Source organism: Acipenser ruthenus, chromosome 41, assembly GCF_902713425.1.
Source record: "Acipenser ruthenus chromosome 41, fAciRut3.2 maternal haplotype, whole genome shotgun sequence".
Classification (NCBI taxonomy): Eukaryota; Metazoa; Chordata; class Actinopteri; order Acipenseriformes; family Acipenseridae; genus Acipenser; species Acipenser ruthenus.
The window spans coordinates 6,735,316-6,758,629 of NC_081229.1; the positions used below are offsets into that span (position 1 = coordinate 6,735,316).

General features: G+C 41.9%; 2 protein-coding genes across 2 annotated transcripts; both read left to right on the plus strand.

Annotated features, from left to right (window-relative positions):
* The first annotated feature begins 1,242 nt into the window (after nt 1–1,242).
* Nucleotides 1,243–9,112, plus strand: LOC131709033 (scavenger receptor cysteine-rich type 1 protein M130-like). Its single transcript, XM_059010641.1, has 4 exons — nt 1,243–1,261; nt 6,395–6,739; nt 7,918–8,232; nt 8,829–9,112. Exons 1-4 carry the CDS (start codon nt 1,243–1,245, stop codon nt 8,918–8,920), a joined length of 771 nt encoding a protein of 256 aa, XP_058866624.1. The 3' UTR covers nt 8,921–9,112.
* LOC117433801 (antigen WC1.1-like) lies at nt 8,981–15,409 on the plus strand. The gene is made up of 11 exons (XM_059010642.1): nt 8,981–8,989; nt 9,142–9,442; nt 10,265–10,567; nt 11,087–11,161; nt 11,489–11,806; nt 12,204–12,341; nt 12,804–12,902; nt 13,233–13,304; nt 13,443–13,529; nt 13,901–13,972; nt 14,266–15,409. The coding sequence occupies exons 1-11, from the start codon at nt 8,981–8,983 to the stop codon at nt 14,397–14,399; spliced, it is 1,608 nt and encodes a 535-aa protein (XP_058866625.1). The 3' UTR covers nt 14,400–15,409.
* Nucleotides 15,410–23,314: the final 7,905 nt, after the last annotated feature.

Sequence of the window (23,314 nt, forward strand, 5' to 3'; positions counted from 1 at the left end):
TTACCACCTGAAGAATCGAGGGCACAGCTTTAAAGATACAAACTTGAGTATTCACTGGCCCTTCCTATGTTAAATACACAACAGGCTAAATATGTTCTTAGGTATGGTGACACGTCATAACCCTCGGTCTCTGGTCACGTGGGAAAGCAGTTTTGATCTCACTGGGAGACTAATCTTGTGAGATTAAGAGGAGGCAAGATTTCAATTAAAAAAATGTCAGATCTGAAGATGTAACAGCATTTCTAAATGCATACTATGATCTTTATTGCAATATAATTTATTAGTATACAGTTATTTGTAAACGAGCAGGAAACAGTGCAGACAAATGTTTTTTTGTTTTTTTTTAATATCCACAAGCTCCTGTTTCTCAAAGGGTTTTCTGTCCGGCTAGGTGAATATTTGAATGCTTTTCAGTTATGATTACACAAAGATTTGAACAGAACAATGTAAAGTTGCATTTTGTTTTTCCTGCAGCAAAGCATAGAAAAAACACTCTGCGTTGGCAACCAAAATCTAAACTCAAGGATCCACCTGTTTATCTTATTTTATATGCTATATTCCTAGGAAAACGCATGTATTAAATGATGTATTTTATAAACACAGCAGGTGAGTGTTTAATATGTTTAAGACACAAAATAATGAATTATCTTGACAAAGCAGACATGAAAACATGTTTTTTTTTCTTTTGAGTATAGTTTGACACACGTGGACATATAAAGGTGAGCTTTATGAAAATCTAAAGCCTTACATATAGATGGAATACACACCTTTACTATAGACGAGCTCTTAGGTGTATTTTAGGAAATGTAAACTTCATTGCAGACATTGTACAAGTCAGATATTAGAAAGAGATAGCGAGATGCACACACATGAAGCCTAACACGACAATCGCCGCATGACATATTAATAAATTAATAAACCACGCTGCACCATCTTTTGTTGGTGATTTTTTTTTTTAATTTCAATTGTGAAATTATGTATTTGTAAAGTCAACCTTATTTAGTCATTTATAGATAAAATCTGTTGTGGATCTGTGAAATTGTATTTACATTATGAGAGACAAAGATTATAGGTACTGTAACGGTACAATGTGTGCTATTATTATTATTATTATTATTATTATTATTATTAGTTTTGATTAAGCAGTAACTTATACTAAACAGTTCCCTGCTCATATACTGTTGTTATAACACGCATATTGTTCAGGTAGAAAGGAGCTGCTGTGTGTAGAAACAAACAACGATGCAGAAAGTTATCAGCAGTAACATTAGATTCTTACCATATTTTAAATGCTGAAAACAAAACTATGGCTGGAAAAATAAAAGTGTATTGGGAAATATTCATATTGATATTTGGGGACATTTTAAAAATATATAATGTGATTTTAAAGAAAAAAAATAGAATTAATGAAGTAAAGATTATTTCATCTTCCCTCGTATTGCTAATTTGAGAGAAATCAAACCTTAATACGAGCAGAAATATCTCTTTACACAACCTCGCCTACCTGACGTTTTATGTTTATATATTGACACTCTATTAACCAACATTTCCTCTGTCATTTTATAAACGGATCCAGCAGCTGGTAACTTTATGATTTGATTTCCATTACACGAGAGTAGATGTTAAAACTTCATGCTGATTTGAACTCGGCTCTCGCCAAGATAAGCACCAACTAAGACGTAGCTTTACAGTAAACTAATGTGATCCATCTGCGTCTCCATCCATTTACGTTTCCTTCCATATGATGATGTAGATATCCTTCTGTCTGGTGTTAATGGCTGAAGTGTAATGCTGGCTCCAGGGATCAGCTTATTTTGCCTCCCTGGCGCATCAGCACACACAATGGCTGCGATGCTGGCTCCGGGGATCAACCATAGTGCGGCCTCCCCAGCGCATCAGCATGACAACCGTCTGGACTGAGCTAAGTAGGGTACATCTCTGGGGTTTTCAAGTGGGCACCTTCCATCCTCAGTGTTTCGTCGACTAGCCCACGACACCTCAAGAGGGCTCGACGGTGATTCTGGCGTCCCAGCATCACCCCCCTCCGTCCCCCACTCAACTCAGCCCAGCTTACTTACCTGTACATCAGCGTTTCTTTCTTTCTATTGTGCTTGAGATCCCCAGCCATAATCTTTCCCTCTCAACCACAGCCAGTTGCTGCTCCTCTCTGCTGCTTCAGATAAGTTCTTCACTGTGCGACGCAACTCTTGGCCACTGAATCCGACGTCTCTGAGAAACCGGGTTGTAGAGTGTGCCACAAATCCTCGACAACCCACCTCCACTGGGTAAACCCGGACTCTCCATCCTCGCTGTTCCGCTTCAGTGGCTAGTTGAGCATACCGCAGTTTCTTCCTCTCATACGCCTCATCTACAGCATCCTCCCATGGCACTGTTAACTCTACCAGGTGAACAAGGCGTGCTGATCCAGACCACAAGACAATATCTGGTTGAAGGTTAGTGGTGGCAATCTCAGGTGGAAAAATAAGCCGTTGACCAACATCTGCCAGCTTTTTCCAGTCTCTAGCAGCTTCCAGTTGTCCTGGGCGAGGATTGGTTTTAACACCTTTTCCTGGTGGTTGCTCTCCTGGGCGGAGGAATGTTGTCTTTTGTGTGTAATGTTTTGATGGAACAGGTGGCAACTTATTGGTCATGTTACGCTTGTCTTCCAATGCTAAGGCCAAACATCGCAGCACCTGGTCATGGCGCCAAGTAAACCGTCCTTGGCTAAGAGCCACCTTACATCCTGTCAAAATGTGCCTTAATGTTGCAGGTGATGAACACAAAGGACATGAGGGATCCTCTCCTACCCAGAGGTTTAGGTTCTGTGGTGATGGGAGAACATCATATGTTGACCTGATGAGGAAACTGATCCTGCTCTGTTCCATTGACCATAGGTCTTGCCAGCCAATCTTGCGTTGTTCCACACTCTCCCATCTCATCCATTCTCCCTGCTTGGCCTGGGAAATGGCCTTTATACACCTCATCCTCTCCTCCTGCTTTTGCACCTCGTTGACTACCAGCTTCCTCCTTTGAGCTGGGGCTGCCTTGTGCCATGTAGGAGGAGCTGAACTGAAACCAAGACCCCCTCTTCCATGCTGAACTTGCCCCATGATATCACCAGTTCGAAGGGCAGCCTTTGCATCTTCCACAGCTTTCTTTGCCGCCCACTTTCTTCCAGTTTTCAACGCAGGTGCTGCCTCCCTTACGCATTTGTCGCATGACTCTACTAATGTCATTTCCAGTCTGACCTTGGCGCACTTAAACTCCTCAGTTAGAGCAGAGACTGGTAGCTGCAGTGTTCCTTTACCATAAAGTCCCACTCTGCTGAGGCAGCGTGGAACTCCCAACCATTTCCTGATGTATGAACTGATTAAAGCTTCCAGCTTCTCTACTGTTGTCAAAGAAACCTCGTACACAGTCAGTGGCCACAGCAACCTCGGCAGTAGACCAAACTGAAAGCACCAGAGTTTAAGTTTACCTGGTAGAGCGCAGCTGTCTATGCTCTTCAACCCTTCCACTGCTTGTTGTCTAACTTCTCCCACACGAACTGTGTCCTTTAGATCTCCGTCGTACCATCTCCCAAGACTCTTCACTGGCTTCTCAGACACTGTTGGTATTGCCTCACCATTAATGAAGAATGTTTTATCTACTACTTTGCCTTTAATTATAGAGATGCTCCTTGATTTAGTGGGCTTGAATTGCATTCGTGCCCATTCAATGTTATTGGTTAATTTGCCCAATAATCGATTAGTGCAGGCTTCTGTTGTAGTCATGGTTGTCATGTCATCCATGTATGCTCGAATTGGTGGTAGTCGCATTCCAGAAGCCAAGCGCTCTCCTCCTACTACCCATTTTGATGCCCTAATGATTACTTCCATTGCCATGGTAAAAGCCAGTGGAGAAATGGTGCATCCTGCCATTATTCCAACCTCTAGGCATTGCCATGTAGTGCTGAATTCTGAAGTTGAAAAACTGAATTGCAAATCTCCAAAGTAGGCTTTCACTAAATTTGTTATTGTCATCGGTACACTGAAAAAATCAAATGCTGTCCAAAGTAGTTCATGTGGCACTGAACCATATGCATTAGCCAAATCCAGGAATGTCACATGGAGCTCCTTCCTCTCCTTTTTAGCTGATTGAATTTGTTGCCAGATCACATTGATGTGTTCTAAGCAACCTGGGAAACCTGGAATGCCCGCTTTTTGTATTGAAGTGTCAATGAAGCAGTTCTTTAATAAGTAAGCTGACAATCTCTGAGCAATAATGCTGAAGAAAATCTTGTCTTCTACGTTTAATAGGGAAATGGGACGAAACTGACTGATGCTTGTAGAATCTTTTTCTTTAGGTATAAAGACTCCACCTGCTCGGCGCCATGCTCTTGGTACAACCTGTTTTTCCCATGCCACTTTCATCATTTTCCACAGAATTCGTAGAACTCCTGAAGCACTCTTGTACACTCTGTACGGAACTCCATTAGGCCCTGGAGATGATGAAGCCCTTGCTTTTTTCACAGCTTGCTCTACTTCTTTCCACTTAGGTGCACAGTCCTCCATTTGGTATTCTGGTGGATTGATAGGTGGGATGTCTGAAGAAACTGACATAGGCTCCTGCCTTTTTGAATCTGTATGTGTTTCCTCCAAATATCTCTCCAGCTCAACCTTAGATGCTTTTAGTGTGCCATTCTTCTCACTGGTGAATAACTTCTTTACAAATTTGAATGGGTCTTTATAAAAGTTAGCTCTCGCACGCTCCTGCTTTTTGTAGCGTTTCCGTAGGCGCTCAGCTCTGCGCAATGTTGCAAGCTTATCTTTTATGACCCTTTGTAAGAGATTGAGTCCCTCCTTCTGACTTTGTTCTGCTCTTTTCCATTGGTTCCTCAGCTGTCTCCTTTCTCTAACTAAGCGTTCAATCTCCTGCTGCCGTCTAGACTTTCCAGGAATAGTTTGTACATTTTCCTTCCTTTTTTCAACTCCAAACCTTTCACTTCCATATGCGTAGATGATGTCCCCAAATTTATCCAGCTTCTTTTCAACTGTTCCACTTAATCTTTCCAATGCAACGCAGAGATCTGTGTTTACTGTGTCCCATGCAGTTTTCTCACAAGCTCTTGGCCATTTAACTATAACAATAAAATATACAAACAAATAAAACATTTCATTGTATTACCTGTTCACCAGAAAACAGGGATTGTGACCCTTTTGTCTTCTCCAGATCCACACAACGTTGTGGTATCTGAACCCAGTATAAAATGCATGTTTCAGGAAAACAGTGTAGGATTCTCACATTGTTTCATTCTTCTTATGAACTGGAATATGATACTAGACAATGAATGATAACATTTAAGGGCAAGGGCAATTTATTTATTTACCGAGTTTCAACCTCTTTAAATAGATGTACAAATAACCCTCACTACTTTTTGTAATAGGCCGTTATAACAGCTTGCCTACAGGATATTGGCAGACGTTAGTGCTGCAATGTGTCCGCTAGGTGGCACCAAAACACTGTTCATAGTTTTTACATCCCAAAGGTCAGACTAATACATCCTGTTTAGCTGCATTAATTGCTGCATTGATCAGTGAAAAAAGAGAAATAATTAGGCTTCCTTTGCATGCGATCAAAACCTTTTGTTATCCTCCTCACTCAACAGCTTCCTCATTAGAAAGTATCAGAACTCCTTCACATCTTTTTTCTGATATGGCAGGGCACCTTGCTGATCTTGTCGAAATCACAATACAAAATCACTCTATTGTTAATATGAGCTAATCTTATATTGCTGCTCTTTCAACTAAGCTCACTGTCCTTTGGATAGGACAGGAAGTGTGTTGTTTGAATAAACAAAGACAGAAACTGACGTTTTAAATTACCAACCCCACACTGCTACTTGTCACTAATGACGGTTTTGCTCATTTCACATCTATAGACTACTGCACTGTGGCAGCATAAACTGTTCACTGCTCTGTATATATATATAAAACAAGCATGACTACAAACAAAACAGGAATAGGCAGGTCTTCATTTTGTTGCTTAATACTGGATCATTTAAAAGCCTTTCAGTCAGTATGTGATTGTAACACAATATGAAAATGTACCAGAGAGACAAGTGAATCAGACTTGTCAGGTGACCAGAGTTTTATAATGAAGGAAATAAAGATGTTTAGGTGGCAGCCTTACTGACAGGATCCTTTATTGCTCTCTTGAACTCTCTGATTCAAAATATGTCGTCTTGCTATCTTGCTACATCAGTGGCATATTATTTACTTTTAATTTAATATATTTGAATTACCATGTCATGTTCGTATGAGGTTCAGTGAAAGAACTAACTGAATAATAATATTTAGATTTTTCCAAGGTGAAATTTGTAATTATCTGTTAACTGTTGTTGCTTTGCCCCCAGAGTCTAATGTCTGCAGTTTTGTGATTTCAGACCATCGAGGAGTGCAGCTCAGTGGTGGCAGCGATCTCTGTTCTGGGAGAGTTGAAGTAGTGCATGGGCAGACCTGGGGAACGGTCTGTGATGCTGACTTTGACTGGCAGGATGCAGAGGTTGTCTGTCGGCAGCTGAAGTGTGGAATTCCTAAAGAGGTGCTGGGAGGAGCCCCTTTTGGAGAGGGACAGGGTACGGTCTGGTGTGAGGAGATGCAGTGCCAGGGAAAGGAGCCCCACATCAGTAGGTGTTTGACTTCAGCCAGCAAGAAGCAGAGCTGCACACAGAGGAACGATGTGGGTCTTGTCTGTTTCGGTGAGTCTATAACTTTGTTTATTAACCCGGGGCCATAAACATTATGGGTGGATATCAAGCAAGTCATTTAGACAAATGTTTCAACGAGAATTCTGTATCAAAGTTTTTAGAATTTATTTATTAAAGTCTTTACAACGTGGGCTCCGTGATTTTGCCTTAGGAGGCTCAAGTGTAAAAGAAAGTAAGACATGCAAACTGAAAACTTTTTTTAACCAGACAGCATGTTTATATTACCCCTGTACAGCCTCATTACATTGGTTATCAGTGTGTGAATGGCCTTGCTCTGCCTCATCTGTCTGAACTGCTCTCTCTTTACATCCCTAGCCACACTGCATTCTCCTGACACAGGGCGCTTGCAATTCCTTAGCAAAGGGAGAAAGAGCCTTTTCCTATTATCCTCCTAACTTTTGGAACTCTCTGCTGGCCTCAGTCAGATTTCTCTTTAAACTGATTTGTGAATTGTGAGCTGCTCTGAGGAGTTGTCTTGGTGTTGCTGCTATTGTTATAAATTGAAAATATATATTTTTACTGTGCTTCTTTTAAAACTGCACAAAGGACACCTATACAACTAATGGAAGCTCACACCAGGACATATGGAAAGTAATAAATACAGGGAAGCTCTGGGTGATGAATAGCGTTTGAGATGTTTCTCCCCTGGACAATGTTCATATGGGAATAGGTTTTGTAGCATTGTGCGAGGTAAATGCCTGCCTAAATTACATGGTAGACTTTTTATAAATAAAATGCCATTTGAAATTGTAATAAACATCCTGTATATGTCCAATAAAATCTCAAGAAGCTTAGCATACCATAAAGCATTTTTATAGACATTGGAAATAATAGAGCCCATTTTTTTAAATAGAAATTGACCAGCTTGATACCGCTAGCTGAATGCTACTTCATTTTTGGCAAGCCTGTTGTTGATCATATACCCGAGGGTGTGAGGGATTGGGTTGTTCTAGATGAGTGTCACTCTTCAGAAGTCTGTAATTAAATAAATACTGATGCATAACTATTAGAAAGCTAAAGAAATGCATGCCCACCAATCATGCCCTTGCAGCCAATATTACAAGAACATAGCCACCCTTTTGTGATTGATAGCTAGAGTAAAGCAAACCCCATGTCCTGGTTCTCTGCTTGTGCTGTGCCCTGCTCACACTCTGCTGCCCTGTGTGCAGGGTACACTGAGTACAGGCTGGTGGGTGGCCCGGACTCCTGTTCTGGTCGAGTGGAGCTGCAGTACGATGGTCAGTGGGGGACGGTCTGCGATCGCTATTGGGATCTACAGGACGCCACAGTTCTCTGCAAGCAGTTGAATTGTGGGTACACTGTATCAGTCCCGGGACAGGCCTGGTTTGGTGAAGGCAGCGGTGATGTACGGGCTGATATATTCGACTGTGATGGCAGTGAGACACACATATCAAATTGCTCCATCTCTGCATGGGGACGAGGTGCCTGCACTCATAGCAATGATGCAGGAGTGAATTGTTCAGGTGAGTAGTAACCACTCTAATGGGTGGAAGATTGAATAGGTAACATCCTATCTGCTAAACATATCTCGGTATTCTAGGTATTCAGATCTTCTACTGCCATCTGGTGGGATTGTAAATTAAATCAATTTACTGTTACATTATTTTTTTATACCCATTAGTATTGATTAACTGTTACCATATTTGGGGTGTATTAGATGTGTACAGTTTATGATATTTTATACATTATGTATGCATACAAATAAAGCAAACAGTCTCACATTTAAGCTTATATAGTTAGAAATGCCATTTACACTTTTAATTAAGTTCTCAATTATCCATGTTGGTTCTGAGTTCTAAAGCACAAATACCATTATGCGTTTATTCATTTCTCTATAAAGCTAAATCTCTGAATATCTTTGAGCTTGCTCCAGGTGGAAGAACAGACAGTGCCCAAACAACAGAATTACTCTGAAACCATGTTTATGTTTTAACTGATTCAACATACAAGATAACAAACTGTAGACTGATGTAGAAGCTGTAGATGCAGTAAATAATGGTGCTGTTCCTTCAGCTCTGACGTGTTTCATTCCCCCCCTGCTCACTCTTATTATCTTCAGGTCCATTGCTACCAGCACAAGCAGGTCGAGTCAGGCCTCTACCAAGTAAATGCAACACCAGCAATGAAGGGACCACGCTGTGCTCAGGTTAGTGCAATTCAAACTCTTGTGTTAATAAGTTATTTCAATGTGACTATACTGACATTACTGCCATGGGTACAGTCTGTGACAAGGATTCTTATCTGAAAATCGGCACGCATTATCATAGGGTTATTATTTATATTATTACTAACTGATTCTGTGCCTAAGCTGAGGTGATTGTGTTATTGATGTTTGCTTCTGATTCTGTCCCCCTATATCACACGGCCCTCAGGCTGGTTGGGGGGGGGGAGGTGCCTGCGCTGGGAGGGTGGAGGTTTATCACAACGGCTCCTGGGGGACGGTCTGCGATGACTCCTGGGACCTGGCAGATGCTGAGGTGGTGTGTAAGCAGCTCCAGTGTGGGACGGCACTCAACGCCTCAGTGTCAGCCTCCTTCGGCCAGGGGACCGGACCCATCTGGCTGGACGAGCTGCGCTGTCAGGGGAACGAATCGACTCTGTGGGAGTGTGCCTCAGGAGGGTGGGGGCAACACAACTGCAGACACAAGGAGGATGCGGGAGTCGTGTGTTCAGGTACAGGACTGCAATAACTCACTATACCTAACCAGCCCACTGCCAGCCCCCACAAAAATAAATGAAAAATTCTCATTTAGTATGCTGATGTATCAGTGACTACTGTGCCATCTTACTACTGTGACTCTTTATATGTTATACATGACTCTGTGAATCATACCCTTACACTTCAATTCAATAACTGTACCAATAGAAAGCTGCAGCAAAGTAATCACACAAACAAAACTCATTTTGTGTCTTCATACATGCACAGGAAATGAAACTACAGGCTATGCTCATTAAAAATAAACGTTTGCATTCACTGTATGCACATGTAATAATGTAAGTTTGACACACAAAGTGACTCTCCTAGATACCCTCAAGTTGCTTCACAATTGAGTAAGCGCTTCTCCAGATAAATGTAAAATAGATGAAGACGGGTAATTGGTTTTAAAAGAAAGGGAAAAGGCCAGTTGGATAAGACTTTACCTTTCAGTTTAACAGTAGGATTTTGTAAGGTGTTAGAGAGATATGAAAATTATAAAAGAAGCAATATAAATGAAAACATAAACGCACAACAATGGTTTTAAAATGTTTTACTTGAGCTGTTTGTATTTATTTATTGTGATTGCATTTGTGCTTATTTTGATTGCAATTTGTTTAACATTTCCAATAATTAAGAAATGTACCAAGGAGTATGTATACTCGCCTCCACCGGTCAGGGGGTAGTTAATCCATTTCATGATTTCACTTTTACTGAAAATCTTTTAATGAAGCAGAAGTTTTGTAATCTGGAATGTCTACATGCATCTTGCTAACGTATTTCTATTGTTTGTGACACAGAGTTCAAGAAGCTGAGACTGTCTCGGGGCTGTTCTGGACTGGCAGAGGTTTTCTACAATGGCACCTGGGGCAGCGTCTGCTATAACGGCATGAGTGAAAACACAGTTAAGATGATATGCCGTGAGGTCAACTGTGGAGAGAGTTCTGAAATATCAATGCCACTTCCAGCATCCAGCACTGCGCGCAAGTGGCTTGATAATGTTGAATGCAGAAGGCATGACTCTACACTGTGGCAGTGTCTACCTTCACCCTGGGGTCAAAACAACTGCCTGAATGATGAGGTGGCTGAGATTGACTGCAAAGGTAAAGATCTCTCTCTGTTTTTCTTCTGCTGGTGGCATAATGGCTCAGCAGCTAAACAGTCACCCGAAAGACCACAGCTTTAAATCCTGTTCCAGTGATAACCGGAACATGCCTCCCCGAACACCAGCAATACAACGTGAAGTTGTGTTATTGGAGGCACTGCTCTTTCTAAGAGGGGTCTAGTTGATGTCACCAACCCTAGAGCAGCAGATGCTGAGCCCTGACCAAACTTACTGTAATACCCACCACACTGGAGAGGCCAGAGCAGGGCTGTGCTCAGCTACAGTGGTATTTGTTAATTGATTTAGTTATTTATTCAGGATTAATGAACTACGTATTCCAGCTTATAAATTCCTTCAGTATGAATTTACAAGCTGAAACTTTAGGGTTACAAGTTGGCATACTGCACCTGTGAGCTTCCCTGTGGACATGTCTCCACTATACTCACCACCAAGAGACACTAAACATACCCATGCTTTAGCAGTGTGAATAAAACACAGTTTTTTTGTTTGTTTTTAGCAGTGGAAAAGAAGCCAACTGTCTCCAGCATACCAGAGACCTGCTCTGAAGACCTCACTCAGGAGCACTGCTCAGGTGGGTTTGTATTTCATTGACTTGACCATTGAGAATTATGAGATTCATTCTAACTGATATCACACATAGAAATATCCAATTGTAAAATTAATGCATACAATTAGTCATTTTACAGTGGCATACTGTATTAAGTACAGGTAGGGAAGGGTATCCAAACATGTCAAAGAGGACAACTTATAACAGACCTTAAGGGAAAGGTTTGTGTATTTTTTATAAGTGAACAATGGAACAGTGCATTCCTAGATGTGAATACCAAGCCTACCTCTAATAGTCACACAGCAGCCTCTGAGCTGAACTGATTCAGTAAGCCCTGCTGTTTTATTTCAGAGCCAGCAGAGCTGAGGCTAGCTGGAAGCTCAAGTCCCTGCTCCGGACGGGTGGAGGTGCAGTTCGAGGGGTCCTGGGGGACAGTCTGCGGTGACTCCTGGGACCTGAAGGACGCCCAGGTGGTCTGCAGACAACTAGGCTGTGGGGCAGCAGAGAGCACAGGGGGTGGTAAGGCTACGTTTGGAGAAGGGAACGACACCATCTGGCTGGACGAGGTGAACTGCAGGGGCAGCGAGATGCACCTGTGGGACTGCCGGCACTCTCCACTGGGACACAATTACTGCGACCACAAAGAGGACCAATGGGTTACCTGTGCAGGTGCGAGAGGGGGTTATCTGAGCAGGGGAGATGGGGAATTAGCTGTACTGGGGAGATGCTCTGTTGTGTTAGGCAGGGAGTACTTGCTTACATTGCAAATATTAAGAGTCATTTCATTTTGTTTTACTATCAGCTCTCCATTGAAAACAGGTAAAAGCAGCACCTTTTAAACTTCACAGACACTACTCTCTTATACACATAAACACAAAAGCACAGCTCTAGGGGGAAATGTTTCTTATTGTGTAGCGTTCTGAATTTGGGAGTCGTGTGGTTAAACGAAGGGAGGCCTCAGTTAGGGCTTTCCTATGTAAGCAATGTGAATACAGCTTTTTTGCTTTATTTACAGTACAGTACCCAACTGTTTACAGAAGTGTCTGTCTCTCTTCCTCTCCAACAGAAGCCTCTCCACCCAGGCTGCAGCCACAGAGAGACATGACCATCCCATTGATAGCCTGCATCGTGCTGGGAGCTCTGCTCATTATGGTGTTGGTCCTGTTAGCCGGGCAGCTGCAGCGCAACAGGATGCTGAGGAGAGGTAGAGACCAAATCCCTTTAAAGAGACGCAAGCTCAGGAAGGTGACACACTCAGGTCCTAGTGCGCTGTTCTAGGATTGTATTCAGTAATGCCCTACACCGGCATTTTAAATCTGCAGTGCTTTCCAGACAACACAAATGCACTACCCAGATCCTTTATAGCAGCGATCATTGTTCTGTGCATCTCAGATGACAATTTAAAAATCATTTTCTTTTACTAATGATCTGGTTAGAGAAAAAGCTTGTATTGACCCACATGTGCGATACCAGCCTGCTGCAGTAGGGGCAGCAGAGGACACAATCTTGACAAGTTCTGTCATTAATTAAAGAGCTGTTAAAATTGCAGTTTTAAATAAAGAAAAGAAATGGTGTTCTTGCACTGTGGATCACTGAAGGCTGTGCTGTTCAGTATAGTGTGTGCACAGCTGTGTCACTGTGAATGAGAGCCTGTTTCCCCCCATAGGGATTGCTAAGGAGGAGCTTGACCCCTTCCATGAAGCCGTTTACGAGGAGATTGAGTACAAACTGGCCAGACAGGGAACCTATGATGCACCCAGGAGAGGTGAGTAAGAGGGGAGGGGGAGTGGAGAAAGAGAGAGCCAACACACACATCACACTGCCACACAATCCACAAACATGACTCAAAGCAGCAGACTTGTAAACCTCTCATCACAGGAAACACTACAAAGAGTGAGAGACAGACAGGAACAAACAGGAGATAATATGTAGTTACTTAGGGTGTAGATCACAAAACCACTGTTTAATTCCCTATCCTGAATTCAGTAATCCAAACATTGAACAACAGCTACAATAGTAGTCAGTGTGCAACAAGTAGCAGGTAGTGAATTTGCAGAGTGAAAGCAGGCAGCACTAACCCTGTCTCCTGTTCCAGGGAGTTTCCTTTCTGATGAGCTGCCCTCTGATTACGATGATGTGGAGGAAAGTGAGGGGAACCCCATCCCAGGTAAGGGGGGGGCTGTGTTACAAACCTATGAAGAAACAATTCTCTCACCTGTATTACCGATTCTGTTCTGTGTCTGGTTTAGGTGAAGCAGTGCTCTCTCTGGTCTGTAACACTAATGCTGTTCTCTGTCTCTTTTAGGTGAATCGATGCCCTCTCTGGAAGGAGAGACCCCAGGGTACTATGACGATGCCGTCCCTATGAACAGCAACCCAGATGATTTATCAGGTGAGTTCTTGCAGACAAGCCCTGTAGAGAAGCCCTGCACCAAACCCAGTCTTGGAGAAAGTAAATGTGTTCAATCAGGTTCCTAATATAGCTCACGTTTGTCAAACCCTCAGTAACTGCATATTGTTTGTGCAGGTAAGTCCCAGGACTGTGCAACATCCCCCGCCATGCCCGTTGAGCAGTAGAGTGGGTTTGATTCTAGGGTGCCAAGTAGTTTTTCTGCATTTGATGGGTCAGTCTTAATGTTATGTAAACAGTTTTATTTAGCACTGTGAACCCTGTAACTCTGTTAGTGGACAATAGGAGGGAGTTAATATGCTGTGGGTGAAAGTAGGTCAAACTCCAGAGCTAACCTTGATTCCTGTTCCTAGGGAGTTTCCATTCTGATGAACTTCCCTCTGGCTACTGTGATGTGGAGGACAGTGAAGGGAACCCCATCCAAGGTAAGGGGGACTAGAGTCTACAGTGGGCAGAGATTGGGAGGGCCCCTTAGATATTCTGCCCCGCTTCAGCAAAGCAAACCCGTGGGGGATTCTGTAACTGCCCCACTCCCACCTCTTCCAGCAGGTGTCACTACCAGGCAGTGGAGTTTGAGAAATTCTGAATCTCTCAGAAACCACCCATGGCACTCTAATCACACCCACTGCTTAAACCAATCCCTGACCCCAGATCTGTGTGAACCCTCCCACTGCGTAAACCCAACCAATCCCTGATTGTGTGTGTCTCTCTTTGTCAGGTTTTCCCCTCACTCCCCCTGGAGAGGAGAGTGCCCAGGCCGCACTGCCCCCTGAAGAAGGACCAGCTGCACCTGACAGGACTGACTACGATGATGTTGGGGAGGAGTCTCCAGGAGAGGGTGGGGCGCTGTGAGGCTGGCAGTGTGTCTGGAGGAGAATAGAGGGGCAGCTGGAGCCCCCTAGAGTTCTAGAGCTGTAAAAGCGCCATTAACTGTAAACCTGCCAGACAGTTTCACTGCAGTTCCAGCCTTCCTCTGGGATTTCACTGTGAAACTCCATTGGTTGAATATTTAGCAGGCTTCCCATAAAAGTGCTTCATGTCAAATATGAATGCTTCCCTTTATGCTGCAAAATTGCATCTTGTTACAAACAAGCTGTTTACATCAAATTAGCAAACATGTCTCAAATGCTAATAGAACTTTGAAAGAAACTAAGAAATTATATTTTCCCAAGAAAAATAAATCATCAAATTATGAGTGTTGCAAAGCAACCTCAAAGATCAGGATTATATATATATTTTTTAAAAAGATTCACTGTTTCTGGCTACCAAAGTAACTGAAACAGTTCAAAATGTAACCAATAGTCATTGGGTGGGTTTTGGGGAAACACATTGTTATAACAATGGTTTTTGTGTGCACCCCCATCACAATTATGAAGGTATATACAGATTTCCAAATGTAAAGGAAATTCGCTTGGCAGTCTGCTGTCTGTGTATTTTGTATCCGTTTTTTCTAGCAATGTCTCTTCTGGTCAGATTTTCTTTTAAAACCAGTCCATAGTCTTTAAATACAGATTGTGTTTTAATAGGGGTCTGTGTTCCCTCTTTCAGCCTGTAATTGTGGTGGTGTGCAGTTTCAAAGGGATCTGGTTTGAAAATGAATTGTTTTGAAATTCCATTGTAAAGTTTGGTTTTACAGAATTCCTGTAGCCCAACTCTTGACAGTTACCCCGTTTGTAATTCATTTGGAGCTCGGTGTGCAGATAAAAAATGATTTCTACATTAAAATGTTAGTTTGTTTTTTATTATTTGAATATATCTATTCTGTTTTAATGTACCATTTCTAAACGTATAGCATTTCTTGCAGAGTGTGCAATGGCTTGAAGGCTGTATTCTATTTTTAAACAATAAAGTCTAATTTAACATCTGGTGGATGGCATGTGTTTTTGTTGCAAAAATGGTTAGTGTAATACATGGAGAATGTATTCAAGGTTCCTTTAACTGAAGTTACTATGTATGTGCAACAGCCTGCAAAAAAAGGCTGCACTCTGTCACAAAAAATAACTAGCCAAAGGTTTTGCATCATCCTATAAAATTAACTCATTTTGCTTCAGAAAGTCAAATGAAACCTGCTGAATAATGTTATGTTGACATATTGAATTACATACCGCTTTGTAGTTTTCAATATAGTCTCAGTCCTAAAATTCTAGGTGATGCAAAACCTTTGACCATAGCTGTACATTCACTGAGCAGTTTCACCGATACCTCTTTCCCTGACAGAACATTTTATGAGACAACCTCTGCTGTTGAACACTTTATTACTGGAGCTCTGGCATAACTGGCTGAGCCGCTGAATTACCAACTGAAGAATCGAGGGTGCAGCTTTAAAGATACAAACTTGAGTATTCACTGGCCCTTCCTATGTTAAACACACTACAGGCTAAATATTTCTTTAGGTATGGTGACACGTCATAACCCTCGGTCTCTGGTCACATGGGAAAGCAGTTTTGATCTCACTGGGAGACTAATCTTGTGGGATTGAGAAACTGCGCTTTACAGAGACAAGATTTCAATAAAAAAAATGTTAGCTCTGAGGATTTAGCAGCACTTCTAAATGCATACTATGATCTTTATTGCAATATAATTTATTAGTATGCAGTTATTTGTAAACGAGCAGGAAACAATGCAGACAATTTTTTTTTTAAATATCCACAAGCTACTGTTTCTGATATCATGTTTGTTTTTTTTTCATTTTAACAAAAGGGTTTTCAGTCCGGCTAGATGAATATTGAATGCTTTTCAGTTATGATTACACAAAGATTTGAACAGAACAATGTAAAGTTGCATTTTCTTTTTCCTGCGGCAATGCAGGAGAAAAAACACTCTACGTTGGCAACCAAAAACTAAACAAAAGGACCCATCCATTTATCTTATTTTATATGCTATATTCCTAGGAAAACGCATGTATTAAATGATGTATTTTATAAACACAGCAGGTGAGTGTTTAATATGTTTAAGACACAAAATAATGAATTACCTTGACAAAGCAGACATGAAAACATGTTTTTTTTTTCTTTTGAGTATAGTTTGACACACGTGGACATATAAAGGTGAGCTTTATGAAAATCTAAAGCCTTACATATAGATGGAATACACACCTTTACTATAGACGAGCTCTTAGGTATATTTTAGGAAATGTAAATGTTACAGCAGCCATTGTACAAGTCAGATATTAGAAAGAGATAGCGAGGCTGCCTTGGTGTCCAGATTAGTAATGATAAACAGAGTGGTTAAGTGCTTGCACACACATGAAGCCTAACACCACAGTCGCTGCATGACATATTAATAAATTAATATCCATCACCGTGTAGCCATTACATTAGCATTAATTATATGCAAATTTCTTTCTTCTTGAAGTGGCATTTTGGATCCCTGGAACTAAAATATTCCTTTTCAAGAGAAAAAAAACCAAAAACAGAAAAAAAACGACTTCAGAGAAACAAGATTTTAAATCGGGTTTGAATGCTAATGTGAAAAAACACAACATCGCTGCCCGATTGAAGGATGTCATCTCGCACGGCCGAGACCAAGAGCATTGCAAGTAACAACAATGCCAGCTTTGAGAGCTTTGCAATTACAATGTTCTTGCTAGCGCTCAGTTCACAGGCGTTTGTGTCCCTGTGAAAGTGCTTAGTTGGGCTGCTTTTATTCTCTGCGATGCTACCTCTCCTCGAGGCAAACTGTGCTCTTAATAAGCAGGTGCTGCGATAACACTTCATAAAGGCTCTCGATGAACTAAATGGAGTTTTATGAAGGTGGTCCTAGATCTACAGCTATGGACGAAAGTTTAGCATCACCCTATAGAATTAATCAATTTTGCTTCACAATGTCGAATGAAACCTGCTGAATAATGTTACGGTAACATATTGAATGACAGAGCGTGTTGCAGTTTTCCATATACTTAATGAAAAAAATGACCAAAAAATTTAAATATGTTACATTTTTAAATCTAACATGAAATACAGTATTACTATTTTTCCGGTAGAATTTATTTGCGATATATAACATAATTACATAAATTATGTTATATATATATATATATATATATATATATATATATATATATATAACATAACATAACATAATATAACATAGGGCAGCTGGCTCTTTGAGCTAATATATATATATATATATATATATATATACACATACATATATATATATATATATACATATATATATTATGAAGACTAAATTCTAGGTGATGCAAAGCGTTTGGCCAGAGGTGTAATAGATAATCTAGAAATGATCTTTATTCAATTGTCCCTGTTTTCAACCCTATATATACATCTAGAGACAGCAGCACCCACCTTGTCTACCTTGTGACAGTGAATGAGTCCATCCGATCCCAGGTAAAACGTAGAGAACGCATCGTAGGTCCTGCAAAGGGAACAGTTCACAAATGACTCCTTCCTGGGATTTAAAAGATGCGACTGCTGGGGCTTTTTTGGGGAGGTGCCCAGCGATCATTCCTCTAAGGCCCTGTCCACACTACATAACCGATCTGGAGAACCGTACTCGAAACCGCTCTACTTAATACAGCTCAAAGCGTCCACACTGAAGTACCGTTTCATGTTTAGTCAGGCTAATGCGTCCACACACCATTAAAATAGTTTAGTTACTATTCCCAGCAGCGCAACAAACCGTGGAAATTAATACGACAGTATCCCACCATGCACTGTATTTTTTTAAAAATAATGTGTTATGCCCCATATTAACAGAGGTCCATAGTGCATAAATGAAATATAACAAGTATTGTGGGAAAAAGTAAATCCGAAAACACACACACACACACAAGTAGGGCTTGAAGTTTTCAGGTTTTATTTTTAATCAGGTGAAGTCCCTTTAAATAAATTGAGCTGATTCTGTTTTATAATTAAACTCAGAAAAAGCTGTAAATTACCTGTGCCTAATTCTGGTCCTCTTAATTTTATTTCAAACAGAGCTGACAAATTACGTAATTTGTTCATCCCCGATCCTACTTTTAACTCGCATTTCATTTTTGCAGTCGCCTAATTTAACGCTGTGTTTTTGTTATTTATTTATTATTATTATTATTATTATTTATTTATTTATTTATTTATTTCTTAGCAGACGCCCTTATCCAGGACGACTTACAGTCGTAAACAAAAATACATTTCAAGGATCACAGTACAAGTAATAATACAGTTAAGAGCAAGATAAATACAATGACTTTGGTTCTAGCAAGTACAAGTACGATTCAAGAAAAATACGATTTTCCCCACTAGTTTAACAGAGATGTCCTGGAAGATTTTTTGAAGCATAAAAATGAATACCTAGTGCGGAGTGCACACTGATAGCAAGTCCTTCAGGCGCCTGCTCAGAGTATTTCGCCAAACATACCACAAAGCATTTTGGGATATTGGAGGAAACACAAAAAATGTAGTTCGGTATTACAGCGTCCACACTTCTGATAAACCGCACTACCTGATGCGATCTAATTAGAACCGGACTCGAGACTACCTCCTGAGGTGGTCTCGAGTCCGGTTCTCGAGTACGGTATTAAATGCTGCGTAGTGTAGACGCAAACCGTATTTAGCACTTTTAAGCCGGCTTAAATGCAACTAATACGGTTTAAAGGCATAGTGTGGACAGGGCCTAAGTATCAGTTTCAAAATGCTGTTGGAACGGAAAGCAGACTGCACCAAAATCGCACGTGCATTTATTTTGCACTTCACTATGCTTTTCCCATGTCTGAATTGCAAATGGTCCATGCGTCCCTTAACAAATGATCTCTAATGACAATGCAGTGCTTTTGTAAGATAATAACAGCACAAGGGCAGCCATGAATGTTACCACTACGGTTATTCATCCACTATTTAAAACACAATCCCAGAGACAAAATTATAAGAAACTGAAGCCCATGTTTAACCAGGTAACTTTTTATTCTGGCAATCAGTTTAATTAAATTAAAATTAGACCTTTTTTTAATTGTTTTCAGTTTTTAAACAGTTGGAGATTTCAAGTTAACTATACAGGAACTTGAAATCTGCAATTTTTTAAGAGCTCAGAACAATTAAAAAGGTCTAATTAAGCACATGATTAGTTCAATGAAGGGCTTGATTAAGTAATTGAGAACTCAGTTGGAATGAAAACCAGGAGACACAGGGGGACCCCCAGGACCAGGATTGGGAAACCCTGCCCTAGTTTACTTAACATATTAATCACATCTATCTATTTGAATGGAACGTGGGATTTTCAAAAAAATTGTTGGATACATTTGTAAATCTGTGTAGGCTTAGGTGGGGGATACATAAATCATTGTTATAACAATGTGTTCCCCCAAAACATTGAAAACACCCACCCACTGGCTATTAGTTACATTTCTGAACTGTTTCAGTTACTTTAGTAGCAGAAACAGTGGATTTTTTAACATAATACTGATCTTTGAGAAATCAACAATTTATTTTTCTTAATTTCTTTAAAAGTTCAATTAGCATTCGAGACGTGTACTAATTTGATTTAACCAGCTTGTTTGTAACAAGATGCAATTTTGCAGCATAAAGGGCAACAACATTCATATTTTACATGAAGCACTTTTATGAGAAGCCTGTTAAATATTCAGCCAATGGAGTTTCACAGTGAAATCCCAGAGGAAAGCTGGAACTGCAGTGAAAGTGTCTGGCAGGTTTACAGTTAATGGCGCTCTTACAGATCTAGAACTCTAGGGGGCTCCAGCTGCCCCTCTATTCTCCTCCAGACACACTGCCAGCCTCACAGCGCCCAACCCTCTCCTGGTGACTCCTCCCCAACATCATCATAGTCAGTCCTGTCAGGTGCAGCGGGTCCTTCTTCAGGGGGCAGTGCGGCCCGGGCACTCTCCTCTCCAGGGGGAGTGAGGGGAAAACCTGACAAAGAGAGACACACACAATCAGGGATTGGTTGGGTTTAGGCAGTGGGAGGGTTCACACAGATCTGGGGCCAGAAATTGGTTTAAGCAATGGGTGTGATTAGAGTGCCATGGGTGGTTTCTGAGAGATTCAGAACTTCTCAAACTCCACTGCCTGGTAGTGACACCTGCTGGAAGAGATGGGAGTGGGGCAGTTACAGGCTCCCCCTCAGCGTGCTGCTCCTGGGGCAGTAGGGTGTGCTTTGCTGAAGCGGGGCAGGGTATCTGAGGGGCCCTTCCAATCCCTCCCCACTGTAGACTCCAGTCCCCCTTACCTTGAATGGGGTTCCCCTCACTGTCCTCCACATCATAGTAGCCAGAGGGAAGTTCGTCAGAATGGAAACTCCCTAGGAACAGGAATCAAGGTTAGCTCTGGAGTTTGACCCGCTTTCACCCACAGTATATTAGGAGGTTGTGTGGTCCAGTGGTTAAAGAAAAGGGCTTGTAACGAGGAGGTCCCCGGTTCAAATCCCACCTCAGCCACTGACTCATTGTGTGACCCTGAGCAAGTCACTTAACCTCCTTGTGCTCCGTCTTTCGGGTGAGACGTAATTGTAAGTGACTCTGCAGCTGATGCATAGTTCGCACACCCTAGTCTCTGTAAGTTGCCTTGGATAAAGGCGTCTGCTAAATAAACAAATATTAACTCCCTCCTATTTTCCACTAACAGTTACAGGGTTCAGAGTGCTAAATAAAACTGTTTACATAACATTAAGACTGACCCATCAAATGTAGAAAAACTACTTTGCACCCTAGAATCAAACCTCTCCTGCTCAACGGGCATGGCGGGGGATGTTGCACAGTCCTAGGACTTACCTGCACAAACAGTATGCAGTTACTGAGGGTTTGACAAACGTGAGCTAAATTAGGAACCTGATTGAATACATTTACTTTCTCCAAGACTGGGTTTGGTGCAGGGCTTCTCTACAGGGCTTGTCTGCAAGAACTCACCTGATAAATCTTCTGGGTTACTGTTCATAGGGACGGCATCGTCATAGTACCCTGGGGTCTCTCCTTCCAGAGAGGGCATCGATTCACCTAAAAGAGACAGAGAACAGCATTAGTGTTACAGACCAGAGAGAGCACTGCTTCACCTAAACCAGACAGAGAGCAGAATCTGTGATACAGGTGAGAGAATTGTTTCTTCATAGGTTTGTAACACAGCCCCCCCTTACCTGGGATGGGGCTCCCCTCACTGTCCTCCACATCATCGTAGTCAGAGGGCAGCTCATCAGAAAGGAAACTCCCTGGAACAGGAGACAGGGTTAGTGCTGCCTGCTTTCACTCTGCAAATTCACTACCTGCTACTTGTTGCACACTGACTACTATTGTAGCTGTTGTTCAATGTTTGGATTACTGAATTCAGGATAGGAAATTAAACAGTGCTTTTGTGATCTACACCCTAAGTAACTACATATTATCTCCTGTTTGCTGCTCTGTTCCAGTCTGTCTCCCACTCTTTGTAGTGTTTCCTGTGATGAGAGGTTTACAAGTCTGCTGCTTGGAGTCATGTTTGTGGATTGTGTGGCAGTGTGATGTGTGTGTTGGCTCTCTCTTTCTCCACTCCCCCTTCCCCTCTTACTCACCTCTCCTGGGCGCATCATAGGTTCCCGGTCTGGCCAGTTTGTACTCAATCTCCTCGTAAACGGCTTCATGGAAGGGGTCAAGCTCCTCCTTAGCAATCCCTATGGGAGGAAACAGGCTCTCATTCACAGTGACAAGGCTCTGCACACACTGTACTGAACAGCACAGCCTTCAGTGATCCACAGTGCAAGAACACCATTTCTTTTCTTTATTTAAAACTGCCATTTTAACAGCTCTTTAATTAATGACAGAACTTGTCAAGATTGTGTCCTCTGCTGCCCCTACTGCAGCAGGCTGATATCACACATGTGGGTCAATACAAGCTTTTTCTCTAACCAGATCATTAATAAAAGAGAATGATTTATAAATTGTCATCTGAGATGCACAGAACAATGATCGCTGCTATAAGGGATCTGGGTAGTGCATTTGTGTTGTCTGGAAAGCACTGCAGATTTAAAATGCCGGTGTAGGGCATTACTGAATACAATCCTAGAACAGCGCACTAGGACCTGAGTGTGTCACCTTCCTGAGCTCGCGTCTCTTTAAAGGGATTTGTTCCCTACCTCTCCTCAGCATCCTGTTGTGCTGCAGCTGCCCGGCTAACAGGACCAACACCACAAAGAGCAGAGCTCCCAGCACGATGCAGGCTATCAATGGGATGGTCATGTCTCTCTGTGGCTGCAGCCTGGATGGAGAGGCTTCTGTTGGAGAGGAAGACAGACAGATACTTCTGTAAACAGTTGGGTTCTCTACTGTAAATAAAGCAAAAAAGCTGTATTCACATTGCTTACATAGGAAAGCCCTAACTGAGGCCTCCCTTCGTTTATCCACACGACTCCCAAATTCAGAACACTACACAATAAGAAACATTTCCCCCTAGAGCTGTGCTTTGTGTTTATGTGTATAAGAGAGTAGTGTCTGTGAAGTTTAAAAAGGTGCTGCTTTTACCTGTTTTCAATGGAGAGCTGATAGTAAAACAAAATGAAATGACTGTTAATATTTGCAATGTAAGCAAGTACTCCCTGCCTAACACAACAGAGCATCTCCCCAGTACAGTTAATTCCCCATCTCCCCTGCTCAGATAACCCCCTCTCTCACCTGCACAGGTAACCCATGCATCCTCTTTGTGGTCGCAGTCATTGTGTCTCAGTGGAGCGTGCCGGCAGTCCCACAGGTGCATCTCGCTGCCCCTGCAGTTCACCTCGTCCAGCCAGATGGTGCCGTTCCCTTGTCCAAACGAAGCCTCACCCCCCCCGTGCTCTCTGCTGCCCCACAG

Coding starts and splice junctions, on each gene's coding strand:
- LOC117433801 (XM_059010642.1), top strand. Junction 10,568..11,086: donor GGCTGAGATTGACTGCAAAG/GTAAAGATCTCT, acceptor GTTTGTTTTTAG/CAGTGGAAAAGAAGCCAACT. Junction 13,530..13,900: donor CAACCCAGATGATTTATCAG/GTGAGTTCTTGC, acceptor TCCTGTTCCTAG/GGAGTTTCCATTCTGATGAA.
- LOC131709033 (XM_059010641.1), top strand. Junction 6,740..7,917: donor TGTGGGTCTTGTCTGTTTCG/GTGAGTCTATAA, acceptor CCCTGTGTGCAG/GGTACACTGAGTACAGGCTG. Junction 8,233..8,828: donor TGCAGGAGTGAATTGTTCAG/GTGAGTAGTAAC, acceptor TATTATCTTCAG/GTCCATTGCTACCAGCACAA.